General features: G+C 42.1%; 1 protein-coding gene across 2 annotated transcripts in view; it reads left to right on the forward strand.

Annotated features, from left to right (window-relative positions):
- The window catches only part of Sesn1 (sestrin 1), a 104425-nt gene that overhangs the window by 69873 nt on the left and 10610 nt on the right, over positions 1–23942 (forward strand). Inside the window, exons 1-5 of one of the 2 annotated variants that reach the window (XM_052751517.1) lie at positions 11691–11855; positions 19540–19605; positions 20366–20566; positions 21473–21655; positions 23542–23784. In XM_052751517.1, the coding sequence (XP_052607477.1) occupies positions 11754–11855; positions 19540–19605; positions 20366–20566; positions 21473–21655; positions 23542–23784 (795 nt within the window). In that variant the 5' untranslated portion in view covers positions 11691–11753. Of the gene's footprint in view, positions 1–11690; positions 11856–19539; positions 19606–20365; positions 20567–21472; positions 21656–23541; positions 23785–23942 lie in introns of those variants that run through there. The other variant, XM_052751516.1, reaches the window with a different exon arrangement.

The following is a 23942-nucleotide window of genomic DNA, read 5'->3' on the forward strand; positions in this document are numbered from 1 at the left end:
TGCTGGAGCCCCCGGTGGCTCACACCTGCAATCCTAATACTTGAGGAGCTGAGCCTAAGGCAGAGGGAGACAAGTGTGAGCCAGCTGAACTGCCCAGTGAGATCCTGTCAGAAGAAACCGAAGGCTGCGAACGGAGCTCAGTGGAGGACACTTGCCTAACATCTCCAAAGCCCTGGGGCTCAAGCCCCCTGAACCACTGAAAATAAAGAGACAAAAGAAGGGAAAAAGCGATTTTTCTTCTTCTCATAGTATATAAACTGGAACAAATGACCTTCCCCATAAAACATGCTTACCCGGCAGTTGTTGATGTTATAAATTGGAGCTACATTGCTGAAACTTTTAGTAATGTTTCAATGAAATAAATTATTAAGGTTTAGGAACCCAAGGAAAACTAGAGTTTCCCGTAGATGTCGCTTTCCCCAATGATATAGTAATGTTTCTGTCTTTCCTAATTTAACATGGCCTAGTTTTCTATGACAACTGAGGAGAGACGGATGACATAAAGATATGTCAACTTGTAAATAAAAGCTAAATCTAGTGTCTCCAAGTGCTTATGTTTTCCCACTCTTTGGGGATGTGTAGAATACAGTATCAAAGGAAAATAACAGGCATTTCTTTTTTAACTGCATCCTGCACTGTTATTAGCAAACCTGTGTTTTAACATGTCTGACAAATTTAGGCAATAATGGATGATCACAACAAGTCAAGCAGATCTACTTAAAATATTACAATTTAGGGAACTAAAACTAGCAATTGGCAGGGGTGGGAGTGGGGGTGGGGAGTGGTGCTCGTGGTCCCCACATGCCAGGCAGGTGATCTGCAGCCATCATGTCCCGAGCAGAGGAGCTGGAGTACTTGCAGAGAAATGTAGACCAGTGAAGTGGCCCTGTGGGTAAAGGCGTTCTCACTGTAAGCCTGGTGACCTGGGTTTGATTCCCACCCACCCATGAACAGGGAACAAGATGAAAACTGAATCCACAAAGTTGGTCTCTGACCTCCACAACCACACCATGGCCTCTGTGCCCACAACGCACATTAAGCACACACATGCACATACATGGATACAAAAATATAAAACTTTAAAGAGAAAATTAAATGTAGCCCTTGAAGATTTTCACAGAAAATGCTGGAAATTGCTTTAGAATGGTTTCTAAATTTGGCAAGACAAACAAAGTGGCAGAAACTGTTAACTGTTGTTTGTGTGTCTGTATTGTGAATTAGCCTGTCAGTGTAAGAAAACGTCAGGTTTGAACTGTACACAACAATGACGTCAGCAACACTTTGAAACCAAGTCAGAATCCTCGGGCAGTCTCTCCAAAGAGGCTATATACTGATGGAATGGAGAGGAAGGATTTCCGAACTGTGCTGGGGGTCAGTGTTTCCTTTGTTTCGGAGGTTGTATTTATATCTGGCTGTTTTTACCCAGAGTTTGTATTTTTGGATGGAGACCATTGCCTTTCTTTATTCAAGTTCCCCCTATGAATTTTGGAATTTAAAAAGAAAAGAATCATTTCTTATAGAGATTCTTAATCATTTTCTCAGTCTATACCAAGAAAGAAAATTCCCACAAATTCTATATTTTTATTTAAAATGCATTAATTTAATGGCAGTTTTAATGTATATAATATATGCTATAATAAAGTAAAGTATTGGTATGCTATCAATGTATCTGATCGAGAGTTGAAGAGATTTTAAGTTACTCTGCAGGTGGGACGGTGTATCCTGTTTTCTAGGCTGTGTTCTGCTCTGACATCTGACACTAGAGAATTTAAAAGAAAAAGATTGGAGGTTGGACCTCGCCGCCGTATCTGGAGCAGCCCAGCTCTTGTTTGTCTGCTTTGTGATTGGCTGAGCAGTGTTGCTAGGCTTGTGTTTTGTTCTTAGAGAAAGCTACAAAGTTGAGGGTGACCTATTTGAACTGCATCTGTGGCTTTGATTCCCAGGCTCCTTCCCCGACCCCGCACCCCAGCCTTTGAAGTTTCCAATTGTCTTTTTAACCCACCAGTTCATAAAATTAGCAGACAGTGTCTTAACATTTGTGAGTTCTGACTGTGTGTTTGTGGTGCACTGACTAAAATACTGTTTAAATTGCTTAAATGTGTTTGGATTTGTGGACATAAAACAAGTTCTAAGGCCTAGAAAGGAAAAACATTCTTGTAAAAACCTACCTGTTATAAATACTAGAGACTATCCAGATGTCAGTAATATCATTATTAGTAAGAACAAATTCAGAGGTTCCCTTTTGGTTTTAGTTTTGGTTTTTTTCCAGTTGAAATATATCATGAAATATAAAGTAATAGTTGCTAGGTCAAATTTTTGTGGTTTAGGATAAAGGCTATATATAAATAAGCATACCAGTACTTTGTTACTGAGGTTAACTTTATTCGTGTCTTCTTGAGAAGGACTAGGAAGATTGACAATCTTTAGGGCAGGCCACATGCACGCTCTGTGGAAGGTGAGATTGTTTATATTTAAGGGCCCATTCTGCACAGCTGGGGTCCCAGGCAGGGTCTTCTCTCTCTCAGCCCCTATTTGGCATTGATGGATATAAGAGTGTGAACTAGATTTCCCCAGCACTGTGAGAGCCAGCAAAAGTCCACGGAGCTGTACCTGAGCCCTAAGACCTGACCCAAGCCTTGGGTAAGTAACCCGAAGAGCCACAGGTTGGCTTGGGTCCTCCAAACCGGCTGAATTCTAGGGTATTTATTGTGAGATGTGTCATAGTCAGAAAACAACAGAATTCAAATACATTTTAAATTTAATACAAATACATTTTAAATTAAATTCTTTAATCAAGCAACGTTACCAAAATCCTTTCATAAATAATGCCTAAAATTATAACATTTATGAACAAATGATTTCTTTAGGTTGGAATAAAATAAATTAACTCTCAAGTCAGTGAGAATAATTTATGTTTTAGGCAGTTTGAAATTAAGTTATGGATAGTAGTTGCAGTATTCCTGAATTTTCTTAAATTCATGATATTGAGAAAACTGGTTTACACAGATCATTAGTGTTGTTTAGTTTTTCATTTTCACTGTGTGAGTTTCATGCACTTGTATGACGAGTTTTAGTCATTTCCGTACACATCCATGCACACGCCTGCCCCGTTCCCTGCTCTAACCCCTCCCTTCTTCCCCCATTGGAGCCCTCCTCTCAGCAAGTTCCCGCCTCCTTCATGGCTTCTTGAGTGTGACCCTCTGAGTTGGGTTAGTCTCTTGCCCAGACATGGGGAAGAGGTTATTTACTGCGGTTTTGAGTGAAATGTTGGGGTCTTTGGTGGTGCTGGGGTTGAACTGCTGACCTTGCCCATGCCGAGCAAGCACTTTCCACGGAGTCCTGACCCCAGCCCCTAAAGCTCTTAAGTAGCCTCCCTGGCATTCTCAAGACACTGCAGTTCCACTGGTCTAGAAACTTGTACAAACTGGAGAATTACTAATTTCAAACAACTACTTAGATCCCTTGAGCGTTCTTGTCTAATTAAGCCGAGAAGCACAAGATCTGAAGTATACACTAAATAATCATGATGGGATATGCAGTGTATTTCCCTGGCATTCAAAACCTGACTGTGCTGTATTTCAAGGCATATGCGCTAAGCAAACGAATGTGCCTGAGCCTCTCCTGACATTTTTAAAGAAAAATGCCGCCGGGCGGTGGTGGCACACGCCTTTAATCCCAGCACTCGGGAGGCAGAGGCAGGCAGATCTCTGTGAGTTCAAGGCCAGCCTGGTCTCCAAAGCAAGTTCCAGGAAAGGCGCAAAGCTACACAGAGAAACCCTGTCTCGAAAAACCAAAAAAAATAAAAAAATAAAGAAAAAAATAAAGAAAAATGCCCACGTGCTATAACAACCCATCCATTACTGTGATATTGCTCAAGGTGATGTGGACAGGCATAACTATTTTTTAAGACTAGAACACTAGCTCTTGGGAGATAAGGACAGGAGAATCAAAAGTTCATGAGCATTCTAGGCCTCATAGCAGTTTGAGGATATCCTGGGCTAGATGAGAGCTGACCCCCACCTCTATCCCCCCAAAAAGAAAACAGACAAAAAATTCCAAAAGACTAGGGTACTAACAGTCTGTACCCTGATCTCTGATACCTTAGCGAGAATGTTCACCCAGGTGCTCACAGAGATGGTGGAAGAAATTCTGTTTCGTCCAGTTCCTGAATTCTTACACAGAACTCTCCAGTTAGCCCAATGTTGGTAAACATTCGTAGTGTATTCTGAAGAACACTGTGTGTCTAATATTTCATGATAGCTCTGAAATACTTGTGAAAAATCAACTCGAGAAATAATTGAGGGTTGAGGGTGTTTCTTATGGTAGATAACATGCCTACCAACTCTCCCCAAAAAAAGTGAGTGTGTGTGTGTGTGTGTGTGTGTGTGTGTGTGTGTGTGTGTATGACAGCTTCTAGTTAGCCTAGAGCATAGGTTGATTTGGGTTTTTTAAATAGTCTCACTGGCCAGGGAGGCTAGCCTCCAAACTTGCAATCCTCCTGCTCTAGTCTCCTGCCTTCTAGAACTACAGATGTGCACCATCGTGTCTGTCAAAAACACGGAGCCCTTGATAAAATCAGGAACTGTGTAGAATTTCAAAGCTGTGGTAAAAATGGATAGGTCGTGACGTTCATGTGCTCTTCCTTTTGAGCTGGGGAAGGCTGCAGCTGGCTAACAGAGGGATGTACAGGCTACCAGGTCTCCCCCCTCCCTTCCCCCCCCTTCCTTGTTTCCTCCCTTCCTCCTCTGTTTCCAGAATGGACCAACAGACTAAATGACTCCCCACTTAACGCCCTGCAGAGCCTCAAGCTGCCTACTTTCTCTCGTGAGAGTTCTACATCCTGACCTTGGATACTTAAGAGACTAAATCCTTACAGTTTGCATCCAGCAAATATTTCCAAATAATACATAACTGATTATGTAATGTCAAGATTTCTGTACATTGTTAAACAACATTGGCTTCTGTACATAACCCTATACCAAAGTACATCCTTAAAGTTATTATAAATTAATCCTCTATATAAAAGTTTATTTTAGTACTTTACAAGTCACAAAAAAAGGAGATAAAAGTAGAATCTATTACTACAAATGAAGTAATCTTGAATTCTGTTCAAATTTGAGTTCATGTGAAAAGCATAATTTTAAAAAAAACAGCATTATCTCTTTCTTCTAGGAGGATATTTTAAGAAAGTGGGTTGTAACAAGCAAAAATAAAGACATTCATCTATAGAACTCCTATGCCCTGAATCGGCCCACACTCTTTGGATAGAGAGGAAATGGCAAAGGTCAGTGATTGCCAACTTGTCCTTAAGACTTACAGACACACAAGCGGTCACCACATATATCCCTGTACCTTGTGCCCACACTAAGAATTACAACTCAATACTTTCTCGGGAAACCATAGACCTTAGAAGGAGATAAATAAAGAAAAGTCTCAAAGATTAAGGCTCCTCCTAAAGTAAAGTCTACCATGAATATTGAGTGGGGTTCTTCGAACTGTACACACAAAGCACAGGTAGGGGGCGCTGTTCCCCACTTACCAACAGGCATGGGGTACGTACGGTGGGAGAGGCATTGAATAGAGTAGAAACAAAAGATAACTTGATTTTTAAAATTTTATCCTTATATTTTGTTTTTTAGAATCAAAATTATATGTAGCATGAATATTTAGAATTCATGATTGAGCTAATGATCATTAATATGCATTTAACCCAAGCACTTTGACCATGTCTAGAATTTACTCTATAAAGAAATGGAACTTGAGGGCTGGAGAGATGGCTCAGCGGTTAAGAGCACTGGCTGTTCTTCCAGAGGTCCTGAGTTCAGTTCCCAGCAACCACATGGTGGCTCACAACCATCTGTAATGAAATCTGGTGCCCTCTTCTGGCCTGCAGGTGTATATGCAGACAGAACACTGTATACATAATAAATAAATAAATCTTTTAAAAAAAAAAAAAAAAGAAATGGAACTTGAGAGTTGAGTTCCGTCAGGTCTGTGGGCTTCGAATAAGTTCAGGGTAATTAGGTTTGAGTGGAAGGTAATTAGGCTCAGTGGAAGAGGGCTTGCCTCCCATGTCCAAAACCAACTAAATCATCTGTGACAACATAAATTGATTTGCTTTTAATCTCTTTTGAAAAGAGTTTTTAAACTTAGGTATAAATGAAGTCTAACCCCTAAAAACTATTTTTTAAATTACACAATATGTATATATTCAGAGTCTGGGGAATATTTTCTACTTGCTTATGTCATATAGTTGTATATTTTAGCTACCTTTGGCTTGTATCAGCGTATCCTTTAAAGCCTTTGGTAGCTCCAGGGGTCATAACAGACCAGCTGTCAATCACCACGCACTCTCACCTTGTTCCTGAACCTCATATTTCAAATCAAACCCATTTCTTTTCAGCTCAGGGATGCTGAGAAGCAGCTATCTGCTGAAAGCTGTATTCTGAGTGAATGCTGTTTAACTTCCTATCTCAACAGAGCTGCTTCCCTCTCGCTACACCCTGAGGATATTTAAGGCCACACTTGGTTACAAAATGTTCCGTGAGTCCTGTCAGACAATGGTATGTGCTCAGGCAGTGTCTGGCGGGCGTGTTCCTGCCTGACTTCACAGGTGACCATGCATGCTGCTGCCGGAACCTTGGCTTGCTAGCACAAGAAGCAGGCCCAGAAGTCAAAACAGCCTGGGAGGACCTGAGCCTTCCTAAGGGGAAGGGAAGAGACTGAAAAACAGAGCTAAACCTGGAACAAGCTGAGCTTCCCTGACTCTGAGGACATGTGGCAGCCCCCAAGTCCCCAAATCTTTAACAAAACAATATTAAACTCACTGTCAAGCTCTCAACTGAGTTATGATTTTTAATGGAAATACCTCTTTAGAATTCACTTACTGTTGGCTGGGCACTAAGGCCCTGGAGATGCATTCTGATTTTAATGGCTGTACATTCCATTGAGACAACTTAGAAAATGTGTCCGTCACTCAATCAGTATTGTGATTAGTTTGAGAAGCTTGATTAGTTCCTAAGAGCTGTCTCTTATTAGAAGAGGATGGCGGCACAGTGACAAAGTGGTGAAGATTTGGAGAGCATGAGGTCATAGAGGTCTGGGAAGAAACAGGAAGTGACAGGGACAGAGATAGGAGGGAGGCCAAGATGGAGACCAAGATCACCTATGCCTCCCTCACCTTCCTGGTCTCAACCTGAGTGAAAGCAAAGGAGAGCAAAGTTAGTTCTTCCTGTTTTCTTTCCTTGCCCTGGCATCAATAACTTAAGCTACTGCGATAGCAAAATGTCAACTTTATATTCATTAAAAGAAACAACTTCAAGCGGGCGGAGGTGGCTCACGCCTTTAATCCCAGCACTCAGGAGGCAGAGGCAGGTGGATCTCTCTGAGTTCGAGGCCAGCCTGGTCTACAGAGTGAGTACCCTGTCTTGAGAAAAGAAAAAATAAATAGAGCTTCATATAGTGACTGCTGTTTGGGGTGGGGGTATTTGTTTGTTTAATCAGAAAGAAATACGTTCTAATTCCAGATTGCATTTTACTACTTTATGACCTTGGGCAAGTCACTCAGGGTTCATTGAGTTTCTATTTCCCAACTTGGAACAGTAGGGGGATGGAAACTGCGTTATGCATGTCCATGCTTATTATCTGAGCATAGAAGTTGATAAGTTACTGGTCTTTTTTATCATCAGCCTGGGAAACCCAAACATCTATTTTAACACACTGAATTTGATTATTAATTTAAAACCACTAAGGCTTTTTAGAATACTATTTATTTACCAGTATGGCTAAAAGCCCACATTTTTAAATACTTTGTGCAGGGATTTGAAACATTTGCCATCTGTAAAAGAAGAAGCCTTAGGTAAGAGAGGAAAACAAAGATTGGTCAGCAGACTTGCAGCTTTAAAGTCATATAATCATGAAAACCCAGCTGAAGAAGTGGAAAAGTACGGAGCAAGTAAGAATAATTGAAACTGACTTCAGTGCTGGAAGGATGTTAATGTTCCAAACACTGAGGTTGAAAAGGAAGCATGCTTAGCAGGCCAGCGCTCTGTAAACAGAAGACACAAGTCAGAGGGCACAGAATTAGTGAGACCCGCAATCTTAAAGACCAGCACGTACACTAAGTGAAGTGTCATAACAATGGCTGGGGAGTTTTGAACTTCATAAATCTGTGGATGCCACTCCCACTTAAAGAGCCTCTTGGTTTAAAGACAACGGAAGCCCTTGCTATATTCTTAACCGATTAGTAACACAATGGGACTCCAGTGAATACATGTGCAAATCTCACTAAGCTCTTGGTTAGCAACATCAAGCCTGTGGTTTATGAAGCATAATCACCATTGGTCATTTTATTGAATTATATTAATAACTATTCTTTCTCCTAGACCATAGCTATTCCATCATATGAATTGATTATAATTTTTAAAGACCTAAGGAGTTCAGTGAAGACACTGGAACAGGAGAGCAAGTAATTTGAGAATTAGCTCCTAGATTCCAAGAGCTAGATTCCAGTGAGACGCCATTGCCTCCTCTTGGCACTCACCGCCTTCCTAGAAACCCACCTCCACACCGGGCTCATTCTCCCTGCTCCACACCACCCTCTGACCTCACCAGGTGCCTCAGCCACTCTGACACCTCTCCGCTCCCATTTTGCCTCTTCCAGTATATTTTTTTCTAAACCTTAGCTAAATGCATATAGAATGTTACCCTTTTGTTTAAAAATTCTTCAATGACTCCATATGCCCTTGAGAACGAAACTCATATTCCTTAATGAAAGCTGAATAAATACAGTACCTAACAATTGCCCACATTTGCCTCCTAGTACTCTGCTTCCCCTCCGCTCCAGACCAATCAGTTCCCTTCATTGGGCTTCCCTTTCTAGACCACGCTCTCCTGCGGCTAGCCTTTGCATATGCTGGGTCTGGGCTAAGTACTGCCTCCATGCTCCCAAAATCTCCCCTGAATTTTCTTACCAAGACTCTCTGCTGATCCTCTCAGTTCCACCTAAGGCGTTTCTTCCTTCGGAAAGCTTATTTTGACCCAGCACTCCTTGCCTGGACTCTGAATATTTCATAGTTCAAAGCCAGGACCAAGTCATGTGCTGTCCCTGTGCTTTACACAATTGTATTGGAAGAGGTGAAGGCTTGGGGCATCCTGCTGAGGACACATGCAGAGAAAATGAACCTCACTTTAACACAGCTCGTGATTTGGCCAAAAACATTTTTAGAGGAAAGAAAGTTTCTATTCTTTGATCAGATGCCAGGATTCTTCCTAAAAGGAATGAAATATTGGAGTGAAATATTCAAGTAGCAGACTTTATAAAATAGCTCCTGGCCTCTGCTGATGCCTCTTAGTGAATATGGAAGTTACTGTCCTTTCCAGGCCTGCTCCGGGCTCAGGATGTTCGTCTTTGCATTCGGTGTTTAGGACATGCTCAGTGCATCTAGCACTGGACACTGGGACATCTGGTTACTCAAGAAATGGAATTCTTAGGTAAACACAAACTTTCTAATAAATGATTTGGAGCAAAAACATTCCCAGAAGTGAAAGCCACTCAGTATTTGCAAGACAATTAGTACATTTGTTGGAACTCATGGCCACTGTAGATTTATTTAGGGCGGTGCTTTTTAATGTTTTTTAATAGACAATAAAATGACTGAGCCATAGTGCTGTCTATGCAAGAGAGCAGAATTTGGTACTCTGGAAGTATTTAGGTCAGTCTTTACAGAGACATGAAGAATCTTGGACATTTAATAGCTTGAAGGGTCTCAGTAAACTCGTGAATTAGAATGTAGTTAAGTTTATTTTTCTTTTCACGCAAGATAGCATTAAATTAGTGAAACTTTCTGGAAAAAAAACTATTTGGAGCTCCTAATTTAGTTCGGTATATGTGAACTGTTTCTTCAATAAATACTTATCAAGCTCTAAATGTTAGACACTATATATGCAATATAAAGCTTTAATTTGACATTTAATTGTTTTAAACCATCTTGGAGTCGGCTGGATTCATGCTTTTCCTTTGTGTCTTGTGAATAGAAAGGTAAGCACGCACTATTTTTGCAATGGAGAACAATTTTAATATCATAAACATGGTATGCCCTGCTAAATAAACTATAACTTCAGAAAATAAAATCTCAGCCCAACAATTCCAGAGGCATCAATTTTCATGTTCTTTGCTCCTTTTTAAACTAGCTTTTATAAATTTCAACCCCACATATCAAGTACGTTTACTTCTCCAAGTTACTCATTTACTGCCTGTTTATCTGAAAGGGTAGCTACTGCTTCGAATGCGTGACATCATGGATTTGGATTGCTTGGTTTGGGCTGAGTGGAGATTTGGTTGTACCATTTATTTTCGTGGCTCTTCGGTGGAAAAACACTTAGACTTCTGTCGCCTTTCTTCTATTAACATTATTAACCCAAAGCGGCTTGCTTCCCCTGTTAAAAAAGAAACGATTTGGGGCGGTGGTGGCGCACACCTTTAATCCCAGCACTCGGGAGGCAGAGGCAGGCGGATCTTTGTGAGTTCGAGGCCAGCCTCGGCTACCAAGTGAGTTCCAGGAAAGGTGCAAAGCTACACAGAGAAACCTTGTCTCGAAAAACCAAAAAAAAAAAAAGAAAACGTAACAATGATCTTGCCTGGAGGAGAAAAATAAAAAGTAACCATTTTTAACCTGTGGCTTTCAAAGTAAGAACCTTCAGGAGCTGAAAGCGCAATTTAGTCTCTGACACACTGTGACCTCACCTGCTAACACTGAAACTTATTTTCATTTTGGAGCCCTAGAGGTGTCGGTGTTTAGTGATTTAAGCTCCATTTATTTCCTTCTGTGTGTCTCAACTTTTCCTTTTCTTAACCTGAACATGTAAGCTTTTAAAAACACAAGCATAGAAAAAGAGATCCAATTCAGCAGGTTTTTTCGCTTAAGCAATGAATAAAGCTACCAAAGGAAGGAAATGAAGTGGTATTGGCACAGGATGGGGAGATCTGGGTTCTGGAGCTAACAGTGTCAGTGATTTATGTCCTAAACCTCTCTTTTTTCCAAGGTCCTCATTAGATTACAGAGAAAGGAATTTTCTTTGTAACAGAGGGTACTTGTGAAGGAATATTAGAAACTGTAACGCCATGACTATAGTTGAGAAAAGACAATTGGGGGACTTGCTGCCAAGGAAAGTGATATTTATAGTTTCTACCTCGCTTGCCAAAAAATAGATTTTACATCGCATATAGGCCACGGTCTCCTGTTTCTGGGTTCTGCAGCCCTCCTGCGTCGTTCGGGCATCTGAAAGGAAGGGGAATTTCAGTAGTTCGTACAAAGTAAGGAAAACTGGATTCCTCTTGGTGTGGCCAGGGCCGCTCTAGGGGACATTGCTGACTTCTGGAGGTAAATGGCCGGCCCAGGCCCGGGAACCCGGAGGGCAGGCCGCCTTTCCCAGAGTCCCGGGACGCCGGCTGCATCTTCCAGCCAGGGTTCCACCCAGCTAGCCGGTCCTCCAGCTGAGACTCAGCTCCTGGCAGGACGCTTGGCCTCCCAGCTTGTTTTTGCTGGCCGGGTCCGCACGCTCCCCACCCCCGGCGCCGAGGGGCGGGGCTACGGCTCCCCGCGGGCCGGCATTGGCGGGCGCCCCGGGCCCGGCGGTGGAGTGACGGGCGCGGGGCGGGGCCTCGCGGCTTGTTTGTCAGCGCCGCCCGCCCCGCCCCCGCGGTGCGCTGACTGAAGCGCTGCAGCGAGCGCGGCCGCCGCCGTCCCGCCGACATGCGTCTGGCCGCCGCGGCGAACGAGGCGTACACAGCCTCGCTGGCCGTCACGGAGCTGCTGGGCTGCCACCAGTGCGGCGGGGGCCGCGGCCAGGACGAGGTACCGGGCGGGCGGGCGGGCGGGCGGGCGGGCGGGGGCTGGGGGCGGGCGGGCGGAGCGCCGCCGACGCTCGCACTGCAGCCTCGCAGACGCCCCCTCAGGGCTGCGCGGCCTGGGCGAAGGGACTGCGGCGCCCGGCCGGCCGGCCACCCGGTCATTTAAGAGGGGGCCGCGGCCCGGACTAACGCCTGCCGGGCCGGTGCGCACAAGTCAGCAGCTGCAGAGCGAAGGCTGAGGGCAGCCAGCCTGTGGCTCTCCCTCCCGGGCGCTCGGTCAGAACAGATCGTTCAGTTGCCCTTCCCTCGCCGACGTGCGCTTGCACACATGGGAGCCGGTTAAATGCCCCTGCCTGGGATAAAAAGGCCACCCAAGCCCTGCGCCGCCGCCCCGCCGCCTTCGCCCTGGCTCAGCCATCCCTGCTGTGCCCGAGTCGGCTGCAGAACTGTTTAGTTGAGGTGGTGTGTGTGTGTTTAAGTGGTGCATATCGGATGATGTTTGAAAATGGCTAATAGAACCTTCCCTAAAAATTGAACATTCAAAGGCCTTGACTCTAAAGGGATGAGAGAGAAATACTGAAATTGGAGTTGAAATCAGACTCTTGGGTCGGCTTAGCACAACAAGTCTAAATGGGAATAACCTCCTTGTTATTTTGCACATTAAAATGGTACAGGTCTAATTTTTAATAGTCTATTAATCGGTACACTACACACAGTCATGAAAACTTAGATGACCCCGTGACAGGTGTAGAACAGCAAGTGTTGTTTTCTAGCTGTTGACAGTGTAGATGCATTGCATGCTGCCTGTTTACAGATCCCAGAACAGCCTTCACCGATTTCTAAAGCTCGGCAGTGCGCTCAGTAGAGCCTCGCTCTGGGTTCTGTACTCCTTGTCAATAAATAAATAACCTGTAAAGCGTTGTCCCGGAAGCTTTACTAAAAACAGGCCACAGCATGCAAGTGTTGAGTTAGCAGTTACAGTTTCTGTGTGCAGGCCACCTCAGATCTATCTGCTCTCATTCTGAGTAGAGAAGAACCCCGGTGGTCATGCCTGAATAGCTCTGTTATTCCTGACAGCGTCTGTGGGCAAAATCTTCAGCTCACACTTGCAGTTTCCAGACATCTGAAGCAGCTTGTGTATTGATTATAGCAGTGCCTGTGGGGTTGTATTCAACAAACTAGGAAGCTTTGCATAGCTGTATTTCACTCTAATACACTAAGCATGTAAGAAAAACTAGGAAGCAGTGCTTCACGGGAAAACTGGTCCCTTCACAAAAATGCACTGGCTCAGTTCTCTCCAGTAGCAAGCTTCCAAAAGTTGTCTCTTCCTCCTCCTCCCCTCTTCCCCTCCCCTCCTCCTCTCCATCTAACCCAGGACCCTGTACATGCTAGGCAAATTCTGTACCACCAGCCACATCCCCAACCCAAATGTAATAAATACTTTGAAGTCAGGAAGTTTTTCTTTTTCTAAACCATGGTTCATGGAACATACACACACAAAGAGGCCCCTAACTTCCCGTGTTTTTAAATAGCATAGCAGTGTTAATGACAATCAGAAGAAATACAGTACATTTTGCTGTAGCTCAAGAAATCATGAACACTTCTAGCTCTCCTCGTTTCTACTAAAATTCTTTGAATAGTAAAAAGTCCACATTATGCTATGTAGACAAGGATTCTCCCAGAAAAGGGAGAGTGGGATTAAGACTTTAACTTTTTATAGAACTTTTTGCTTTCTTTACCTTGTTGAAATACCATTTCTACTAGTATAACTTAAAAAAAAAAACCAAGATTGACATCAGTGTTGTGATTATAATTCATATGCTAAAATATCTAGATTTTTTAATGCATCAAGTGGACAAAAATGCTTCAAATAATTTACTTTTTTTACCTAACTTTCAAGGAGGTAGATTGATGCTTCATAAGTAAACCACTTCTTTGGCTTCACATTTGTGGCTAATCCTTCATTCTTAAGGAGACTGATGTAGGTCTGTACACAGTCGGTAGCAAAGGGAAGCGTGTGATAAGAAAAGTGCTGTACAGTACACAAGCACTGTTCATACTGGTACAGGACGTACTGTCAGCAGCCACTAAGAATGTCCATATTCTAAAAATGAATTGTTAGCATCATACACTGATGAGGAAACAGGCCGGGTGTGATGGTGGAGGCTGTGCTCATCTCTTTCAAAGATGGTCATTAGCATTGTTGAGGGGTGGGAAATGTCTTTTCTCATGTCAGCTTTTCCAGCCACGCCTTCACAGAGAACCTGTGAAGTTTATCCTGATTAACATCTGCAACTGCTTTTCCACATGGCCATTTGTTCTTGGCAGTTCGGCCTCCTAGGATCTGGATTGTAAGATTTGATCAGAGTCTAAGTGAGTTCTCACAACTATAGAGGGAGAAATAATTGGAGCAATCCACCTAGGAAGTTAGAAAAATGCATTCGGTTTGACTTAGCCTCTCAGGCTGATAAAGCACTAAAGATATTGACTTCTTTTTCATGAGGATTAAAAAAGGCATGTACATTTTCTAGATTATAATATCATACATTACAGGGTCCTTGTTTGTAGTACTTAAAACAGTACTTGGTTCGTAACACTTTATGAACTGTAATTGCTGCTCTTAATTTTTTATTACCATTATTAGCTCGAGATTGTTTTTTTTTTTATTTTTGCATGTTTATATCAGTTAAGGAATAAGCAGAAAACTAAAAGGCAGTTGGATTCTCAGACACTCCTGATGTGTGTAAGTGCACATGTCCTCAAGAGCTTTGTGAGCTGTCTGTTATGTGACAGAGGTAGCTGTGAGGGATGGTACTGTGACTGCTTGGTCCCCCTCACCACCATCCTTGTTTTACACATTAGACCTGTCAACTTCAGAGGGTACGTACTTTCATGGGAATTACAAACTTCCTAAACAGAAGTCTTATTTTGGCCCAACTCTGTACTTCTTTCTCAGGAGATGATGCATAGAGAATCTTGGTCATGCTAGGGGTCAAATGTAGGGCCTTGCACATGCTGGCCGAGCACTTTCCCGCTAGACCATCATTCCAGTGTGCGCTCTACTGTGGTGGTTTTCCAAGATGTGGAGTGTGTACAAGTTTCAGTGAGAACAGGTCCTGTAGGTTGGTCTAAGGAAACCATCACCAGTTTACTTTTCTCAGAGGTTAATTTGTGTGTACTGGAAGGCTGAAAAAAGCCAGTCAGCTTCCTGTCCTACCTGGTCTAAGATTAATTGGGATACAGTCTCAGAGGTCATCAGTAACTCCCCAGATGATTAGCCTTCTGTTTTCTGATGGGCGTAAAATGAAGTAGAAAGGTTGGTGTCATGACTTGTGTCCCTGTCATGTACATAGTCTGTTAGCTAAGGGAGAGTCTTCCATCTTTGAAGCCTAGCCTGCTAATAAGGAGAGTGAATTTATTTGATCCTAGACTAGAAGGAACCATGTTTCTCATATGTCAGTCTTGATCAACCTTCTCTGTCAGGGAACAGTTGATTGGTGCGTCTGTCTCCCTCTCTGCTCTCCCACCTTTGACTCTCCCATCTCTGTTCTCTGTCAGTTCTCTTCCTGCTTTTATGAGCCGAACCACCTCAGTCCCTCAGGTTCTCTGGGAATCATCTGGTAATTCACATTGTAGCTGGATGAAATTGTTTCACCTGGAATTAGACATTGATAAATAATGAAGGGAATGGCTTGGGGGTCAGAGACTCCCTCACAGTTCTGTCTTCTTTTCTTGTTCTTCTGCCCACAGCTCTGCTAGATATTTATCATGGCGTTAATATCATCCTAACACTAACATCACTGTGCAGTGGGCATCTAATCTCTCCCAAGGAATGCTTGCCCCCCCCCCCCGTTTTGTGTGATTATTTCCTTCTTGACTTACTTTTTCTTAACATATTTTTAAATAGTTTTTCACCGTTGCAGAAAATATTTCTAGCAGAATCAAGGACATTTCTTTGGCCATTAAGGATTTAGGAGAAAAGAAAAAAAGCAGTATCAACATGGCCACTAAATGTAACTAAAAGAGTGGGCTTCATTTTATCAACTCAGGAATTACTTAGGACCATTGGAAAGGACTCTTGCTGTCTCTATAAGAAAATTTACTTTTTTTAAAAAAAAAAAAAAGATGGGGTCTCCTTATGTAGCCCTGGTCTGGCTAACCTGGAACTCGCGATGTCGACCAGGCTAGCCTTGAACTCATGAGTGCAGGGGTTAAAGGCATGTGTCACCATGCCCTGCAAATTCTATTTTATGAAGCATTCATGTCTACATTATAGGAATTGTGAAATTATTACTTTATAATAATTTGGTGTATAATGTTTGTATGTGGTATAGAAACAAGGCCAAAATGCTATAATTAGCCTGTTTGTTTTGAAGGTCATATGGATATCAATTTGGTGTCATCTAAAGAAATACTACCCACATGTTTTAAGCAGTAACACACATGTTCCGGTTCATTCTTCTGCAGGACCTCAGCTCTGTTGCTCTGTTGAACGTTTCAGTCTTACATTGATTAGCACTTAGGTTGTTTCTTAGGTTTTGCAGATTTGCCTTTACATGTGAGTAGGTCTGTGGGTTCCCACTGAAGATAGACTTATTGACTCAAAGAACATGGGACTTTTTAGTTTGTGTCTACACTGCAGACTGCCCTCTTTTAGAACTTGCAGCAATTCGTATTCCTTACTCTTCCTTGTACTTTCCCTTACACTTAAAAAAATATATATAAATCTTTCCAGCATGCATTAGCAGCAAGTGACAGTTGCTCCACTTTCTCAAACACAGACTGGTAACATACTTTTCATCTTTTTTTTTTTTTTAAGACGGTCTCTTCATAGACCTGGCTGTTCTGGGCTATCACTAAATAGACCAGGCTGGCCGAGAACTCAGAGACCCACCTGCCTGTGCTGGGAGTAAAGATGCCTTTAGACTTTTCCTCACTCAGCCTCAGACTTTCCATCTTAAGATTTCTCTTTTGAAGAAAAAGAAAGTGGTATCTCTGTAGTTAATGTGGTGAGGGTTTACGGGGAGACTTGAGCATGGTTTCAGTCATTCTTGTTCCTTTTCTGTGGTCTATGACTCTTTGCGAGCATCTTTCAAGTTTTCTGTTTATCTTAGACTTTGAATCCTCCCCCTATGGAAACCTGATTTGTAATCAAATTTATCAGTCTTTAATTTTGACTTCTGGGTTTTGTAGCATTATTGGGTATTTCACTCCACAAGCGTTTGTTGGAACTCTTTTTGGGAGAGGGGTTGTTTTTTCATATTTAACTCTGATTTATTGTGGTTTAAAATATGATTTGGGGCTCTAACTTCCTTTTTTTCTGAGTGACTACTAGTTGTCTCAAGATTATTTGTTAAATAATCTATTTGGAAATGGCATCCTTTGCTATCCTGAAGTCCTAGGTATTGTATAGTGTGTGTCTGAGTTACAAAATGAGTAATAAACACTTGAAACCCTTAATACATACGTTTAGATAATTTGTAAGATGAAGGAAAGGGTAAGTGTTGGCCTCAGCTTTGTACTTTTTCCCAGTGAATTTTGTTTAACATGTATATAATTTGGTCAATTAGAAGTTAGGCTAATGGGGTCATTGCTTTACATAAACAGTGACATTTGTTTCAAGAGGAACAGATTCTCTGCTGGAACTTATTATACATTGTTAAAACTGAGACAGTGTTTGTGTGTGTGACCAGACTAGTGAAGTGTAACTCAAATGAGTATAATGTTATACACTATCTTCAGTGTGAGTGTGGAATAGCGACAGTAAGAAGCTACCAACTTCCAGGAAAATTTGATTTCATAGATAGAATACAACTGATACATCTTGGATTCAGGGGGCAAGTAGTCTACTTTGGATTCTCCTGATAAAGGTCCTCTTATCCTGCCTGCTGTTTTAGGGGTGGGGTGGGGTGGGGTGAGGTGGGGTGGGGGCCAGAACTTGCTGTGTAGCTGAAGATGATGTTGAACTTCTGATCCTCCTGCTTGATCCACTTCTGATCCACTGCCCAAGTGCTAGGATTACAGGTTTACACTAGACAAGCACTACCAACTAAGCTACATTCCTAGCCCTGCCTGAATTTTTTAAATCCATTATATTCAAAAGTTTTTATTCCCTCAGCCCAAATTTCTTGACCTTTCTCTGTTCCCTCCCAGTTCTTTTTAAAAGCAAAGCAGCTGGGCTGGGGAAATGGCTCGGTGGGTAAAAGCATTTACCCCACAAATGTGAGGACCTAAGTTCAAGTCCTGGGAGCCCATGTAAAAGCTGGATGCATAGTGCAAACATCTGTAATGCCAGCAGACATACAGGAAGACGGAAGGGAGAAACAGAAATCCCTCAGAAGCTCAAGGGCCAGCTAGCCTGGCGCACAGAGTGGAAAAACAGCAGAGACCCCTGTCTCACACAGGGGGAAGGCAAGGACCAGCCCAAGGCTGTCCTCTGACTCACCCGTGTTCACACATGCAGGCATACACACATACACACAGTGCATGTGCACAGAGAACAGGAGTAGGGAGTATCTGGCTTAGAGAATGAACTTTTAGAAGCAGTAGGGATAGTGGAAATGGTTTGTTGTTGTTGTTGTTGTTGTTGTTTTAATGTGGGTGCGTGCGTGTTCATGCCACAGTGAACCTGTCCATCCACCATGTGGGTTCTGGGATGGAACTCAGGTTTTTTTTTTTTTTTTTTTTGGTTTTTTCGAGACAGGGTTTCTCTGTGTAGCTTTGCGCCTTTCCTGGAACTCGCTTTGGAGACCAGGCTGGCCTCGAACTCACAGAGATCCGCCTGGCTCTGCCTCCCGAGTGCTGGGATTAAAGGCGTGCGCCACCACCGCCCGGCGGAACTCAGGTTTTATGCACGGCCGCAGGCTCCATTTTCATCTAAATGAAAAATAGTATTTGTATGTAATATAATTTTATCAATAAGAATTACTCATCAGTTGTATTTACTTTAACTGTTTAAAGTGATACTGGATTGACTGCCCTCGAATTTTATTATTATGGTTATGTGGAGATTTTATCTAAGAACATTGTCCTGGGGGAGGAGGTCCTAACCTTGGACTACCTGTCCCTGTTAGTAAACTGTTGTCAAGTGTAAGAGAAAGAATTCTAGATTGTATCAAAAGGCAGAAATTAACAAGGGAAACAAACTTAGTTTTCTTGAAGTGATTTCCCTTAACCACAGAGAAAGCATACCTCACTGTAGTCCTTTCCCTTTTGTGAGCTTAGCTAACTAGTTTTTACTTGTCCTGACTTCTCTGCTTACTTGAGGGTTAGTATCAATGTATAAGGATTGCAGTTCTTCCTGTTTAAGATGTCTGTATGAAGGTATCGTTTTTAATTTCCTGACAGGGTGCACAGGGAGCCTTGCTTTTGGGGAGTTTGGGATGTGCAAACACACTGGTCTTGTTTTGTGTCACTGAGAGCCCACAGGGTTGGCTGCTGTGTGCTGAACTTTCTGTTCTCGACGCTCTGCCAAGTGCTTCATGCAAAACTCTGGTTTTATTGTTTTTAGTCAGAGACATATTGTAAGGTGTCAGCTGTGTGCTGCAAATGCCAGTGTGTATATATAGCCCTGAGAAGAAAGGCGCTAGCAAGCCTGTCTGTTTTGAACGTCTTCCTTCTTGCTCCTTTAGCTTCACTTTGTGTTGTTTACTGCTAGAGGCCTGAGATGGTGTAATTTTCTTTTCTAGGAACTTGGAATCAGAATTCCTCGGCCACTAGGACATGGACCAAGCAGGTTCATCCCAGAGAAGGAGGTATGCTGTTTTGAAAGTACACAGTGAACTGCCTGCTTTTAAGGAAACATTTTCATGACCCACATCTTGGCATCTAAATGATTGCTGGTCAACAACATGTTTTACACTGTTATTCAGAGTTAGTCATGCTTTGGCACTGCGTTTATAGGATTAGAAAGCTGTCGTAGTCAGGTTGATTTCTAGTATTTCATGATGCATTTAAGCACCCGTATTTAATCAAGTAAAACTGGGGCTTGTTTTCAACTCGTCCTCTGCTTGCTTATATTTAGATCTTGCTTAGGTATGCTTGGAAACAGAGGTGCTCAGGCTTGTCCATCTCCACAGGTAGGTACTAACGAATGCTAGATTGGACCTTTAATTCTACTCATGGAAAAGTATCTGTGCTCTGTTGTCATAGAACTATTTGCTATTAATTGTGGTTCTCTTTTCATGAAATGAAAATAGTGTTGTAAAGAAAGGTTTTAGTGTCTGCTTGCAAGCTCTGGGTGTTTAGCAGTCTAAATCTGCCTCTTGATCTGGATTCTTGTCAGGTCTGCAAGCAGCCTATCTAGATACCCTTTAACTAAAGTTCAGTTCAGCCATTGTTGTTTATCCCCATCATATAATGGGACTATTCTTCTGTTTCGCTACAAGTTTAAATTCAGAACCCCCTCTTAAGTAAAATTTAATCTACTGCTAAATGGAACAATGCAGCCCATTCATATTTTCTTGAACACCAGTTTGTAGTTTATGTAACTGTAGTTTTCTCTCGTTCACACAGATTCTACAAGTGGGGAGTGAAGACGCACAGATGCATGCTTTATTTGCAGATTCCTTTGCTGCTTTGGGTCGTTTGGATAACATTACCTTAGTGATGGTTTTCCACCCACAGTATTTAGAAAGTTTCTTGAAAACTCAACACTATCTACTGCAGATGGACGGGCCATTACCCCTCCATTATCGGCACTACATTGGAATAATGGTTTGTAAACACATAATGAAAACTTCTTTCTGCCTGGTTTTGTTAGTTTCTTTAAGAGAGCTAATGCTTTTGATACAAGGATAAGTACTTATATTCTGACTTGCAATCATAGTCTTACCAGATAGCTTCTGTTTTTCCTGGTTTTAAATAAGTATGCTTTCAAGTATAACAAAAAGTACTACATGTAGTTTTATACAATACTAAGAACTATTCCTTTAAAAATTTCTTTACATTTGTGTGTGTATGTGTGTGTGTGTAAGACAACTTGAAGGAGTCAGTTCTCTCCTTCTTCCACCATGGGAGTAAACTCAGGTTGACAGGCTTAGTGGCAGGTGCCTTTACCCACTGAGCCATCTTGGTGGTCCAGAACCGGTCTTTCTTAGAGGTTAAAGTACAGCATAAGATGTCAGCGATGCCTCCCTCTCCCTCCCCCTCTCTCTCTGGCAAAAGTCTTGTGTGGCCTTGACGGGCTTCACACTTGCTGTGTAGCTAAGGGTGACCATGAGTTCCTGGGCCTCCTGCCTCTACTTCCCGAATGCTAGGGTCATAGCATTGTTACGAATGGTGTACGCTGACATGCCTGGTGGTGAGCCTGTTCGGTGTGTGTATAATGATTGAGAGTTCAGTGAGAAGACCCTCCCACAGTCCTTAGTCTCAGGGTCAGAAAGCTGGCGCTCAGACATTTCTAAAGTTTTTTTAGCAATATTTTGTTACTGAAATATTTCTGAGATGTTTTCTATGGTATATTTGATTTTGTTTTTTTAATTTCTAAATAAAATGTGTATTTCTATAGTCTGGAAAACTTAAAACAGAATAAACAAAAGGCTATTTTGTATGTTGGAAAGAAAACAGATTTGTAATAGTTTAAACTTTTAACATAATTATGTCTTTTTATTTTCTGTGAAGGCCGCAGCAAGGCATCAGTGTTCCTACCTAGTGAATCTACATGTAAATGACTTCCTTCATGTTGGTGGGGATCCCAAGTGGCTCAATGGTTTAGAGAATGCACCTCAAAAACTACAGAATTTAGGAGAACTTAACAAAGTATTAGCCCACAGGCCTTGGCTTATCACCAAAGAACACATCGAGGTACGTGTGAGAGAAATAACCCATCTTGTTGTGTGTTTAAAGTGACACTGCTTTTTGGAACAGTTGTGGGTTTGTGGGAATTGGACAGCAGGTTGGGGTGTGGCTCGGGTACTGGAGAGGTTGTCTGGCCGCACAAAGCCCTGGCTCATTCCCAAGCACTGAACAGACGAGCGGGCTGCTGCAAGCCTGTAATCCCAGCACTTCGGAGATAGGAAAGGAAGGAAGGAAGGAGGATTTGTGGTTCAAGGTCACCGTCACAGCGAGTTTCAAGCTGGCCTTGGATATGTGAGACTGAGTATCCAAGGAAAGGAGGGGAAGGGAAAGGAGGAAGGGGAGAAAAGGGAAGGAAAGTCAGATAGAGGATCTGAAGACACATTTTTGTGCTGTTATCCTGTGGACTTTGTGTGGTCCATTTACTTGTGAATGATGAGCCAATGTTGGTATACTGTTGTTATCTAAAGTCCATAGTTCTCACCAGGATCTGCTCTTTGTAAGGGCATGACAACATGTTACCATTACTGTACAGTACTGTATAGTAAGTAGTCACTGTGCCATGCTGACCTCTAGTTATGTCTACACTGTACCATTTCCAGAATATCAGTCAGACGACTCTCATTTGGCAATATGCATATGAGGTTCTATCTTTTTACTTGAGTATTTTTTATTTGTTTTCAGAGAGGGTCTTGCTTTGCTATGTAGTCAAGGCTGGCCTGGAACTTGCTGTGTAGCCCAAGAGGGCCTTGAACTTTGATCCTCCTGCCTCACCCTCGGGAGTGCTGGGATTACAGATGTGAGCTACCTTGTCTGGTTCTTATCTTTTTTAAATGACTTCATAGATCATTTATTTTTATTGCTGAATGACACTCCCATTCATCTGTTTAAGGGGCCTCCTGATAAGTACCGGTTTTGACCAGTTATGAATAAAATTGTTATGTTCATATGTAAACACTTGGGTAGACAAAAGTTCCCAGCTTACTTGGTAAATAAGTAGATGTGTGACTTCTGGGCCGCCCTACAGTAAGCCAGTGTGCTTCAGAAGACGCAGAAACTGCCCCCAGTGATTCTTTCCTGCTGTGCTGCGTCTTTACCAGCCGTGGGCACTGTTGACAGTGTGTCTGTTCTCAAGGTGTGGAAGGGCATCTCATTCATCTTTGTTTGTAGATGACATCTTAAACTAGTTTCTTCTGATTCTAGAGTTAAAAAAAAACAAACCACATGATAGAAACACTTAAAACCTATTTCAGTCTTGTTCATCTGTGTTGTAGAACAGTGTAGACACTGTTACATAACAGAGAAATTGTCAGGAAGGTGCAGTATTTGATCATGATTAATACAGTACCCGTTAGATTGCAAGGAAAGCACTCAGGATCATAAACTAAATGACCAAGCACCTGGGACACAGAACTGAAGGATCGTAGGAGTTATGCAGGACAAACAGAATTGAGGACTGGAGAATCTTTAGAATAACATTGCTCAAGCCACTATCTTTAAAAGTTCCTTTAAAAGGCCTGATTAAATAAAAAACAGACATTGCCAACAGTAGTGTCCACTTTAACACAAACCTACATTTCCACTGACAACATGTGATTTATTCTTACCCAATATCTGAAACAGCAACTGATTGCAAGCAAAACAGAATTCTATTACATCTTAAAGTCAACTATTTCAGAGATTCAAACTGACAATGTGCCAATAGATGTTAAGCTCATATTTCTAAATAGATTTTTAATAAAACTTAACAAATTATAGGTTTTATATGTTTTAAATTAGAATCTTAACCAGGCTTTATATGGTATTTAGGCCTGTTTTCACTCAGTTTTTAAATACTAAAGTAAACTATGCTTTTACCACACATCTCAGATTAAAAACCCATTCTCATCCACCAGGGGCTTTTGAAAGCTGAAGAACACAGCTGGTCTCTCGCAGAGTTGGTCCATGCTGTGGTTCTACTCACACACTATCATTCTCTTGCTTCGTTCACGTTTGGCTGTGGAATTAGTCCAGAAATTCACTGTGATGGTGGCCACACCTTCAGACCTCCTTCTGTTAGTAACTACTGCATCTGTGACATTACAAACGGCAATCACAGTGTAGATGAAATGCAAGTCAGCTCAGCAGGAAACATTTCGGTAAGTGTTATTTGTCATGAGATTCTAGTAAGACTAGTTACTATGACTGTTATTTTTTTTCTCATCTGGCTTATTCAAAAACCTGTCAAGACCATAGAGATGTTAGGTCTTTTTTTGTTTGTTTGTTTGTTTGTTTGTTTGTTTGTTATTTCAAGACA

Source organism: Peromyscus californicus, unplaced genomic scaffold (assembly GCF_007827085.1).
Source record: "Peromyscus californicus insignis strain IS unplaced genomic scaffold, ASM782708v3 Scaffold_22__1_contigs__length_63687245, whole genome shotgun sequence".
NCBI classification, from domain to species: domain Eukaryota; kingdom Metazoa; phylum Chordata; class Mammalia; order Rodentia; family Cricetidae; genus Peromyscus; species Peromyscus californicus.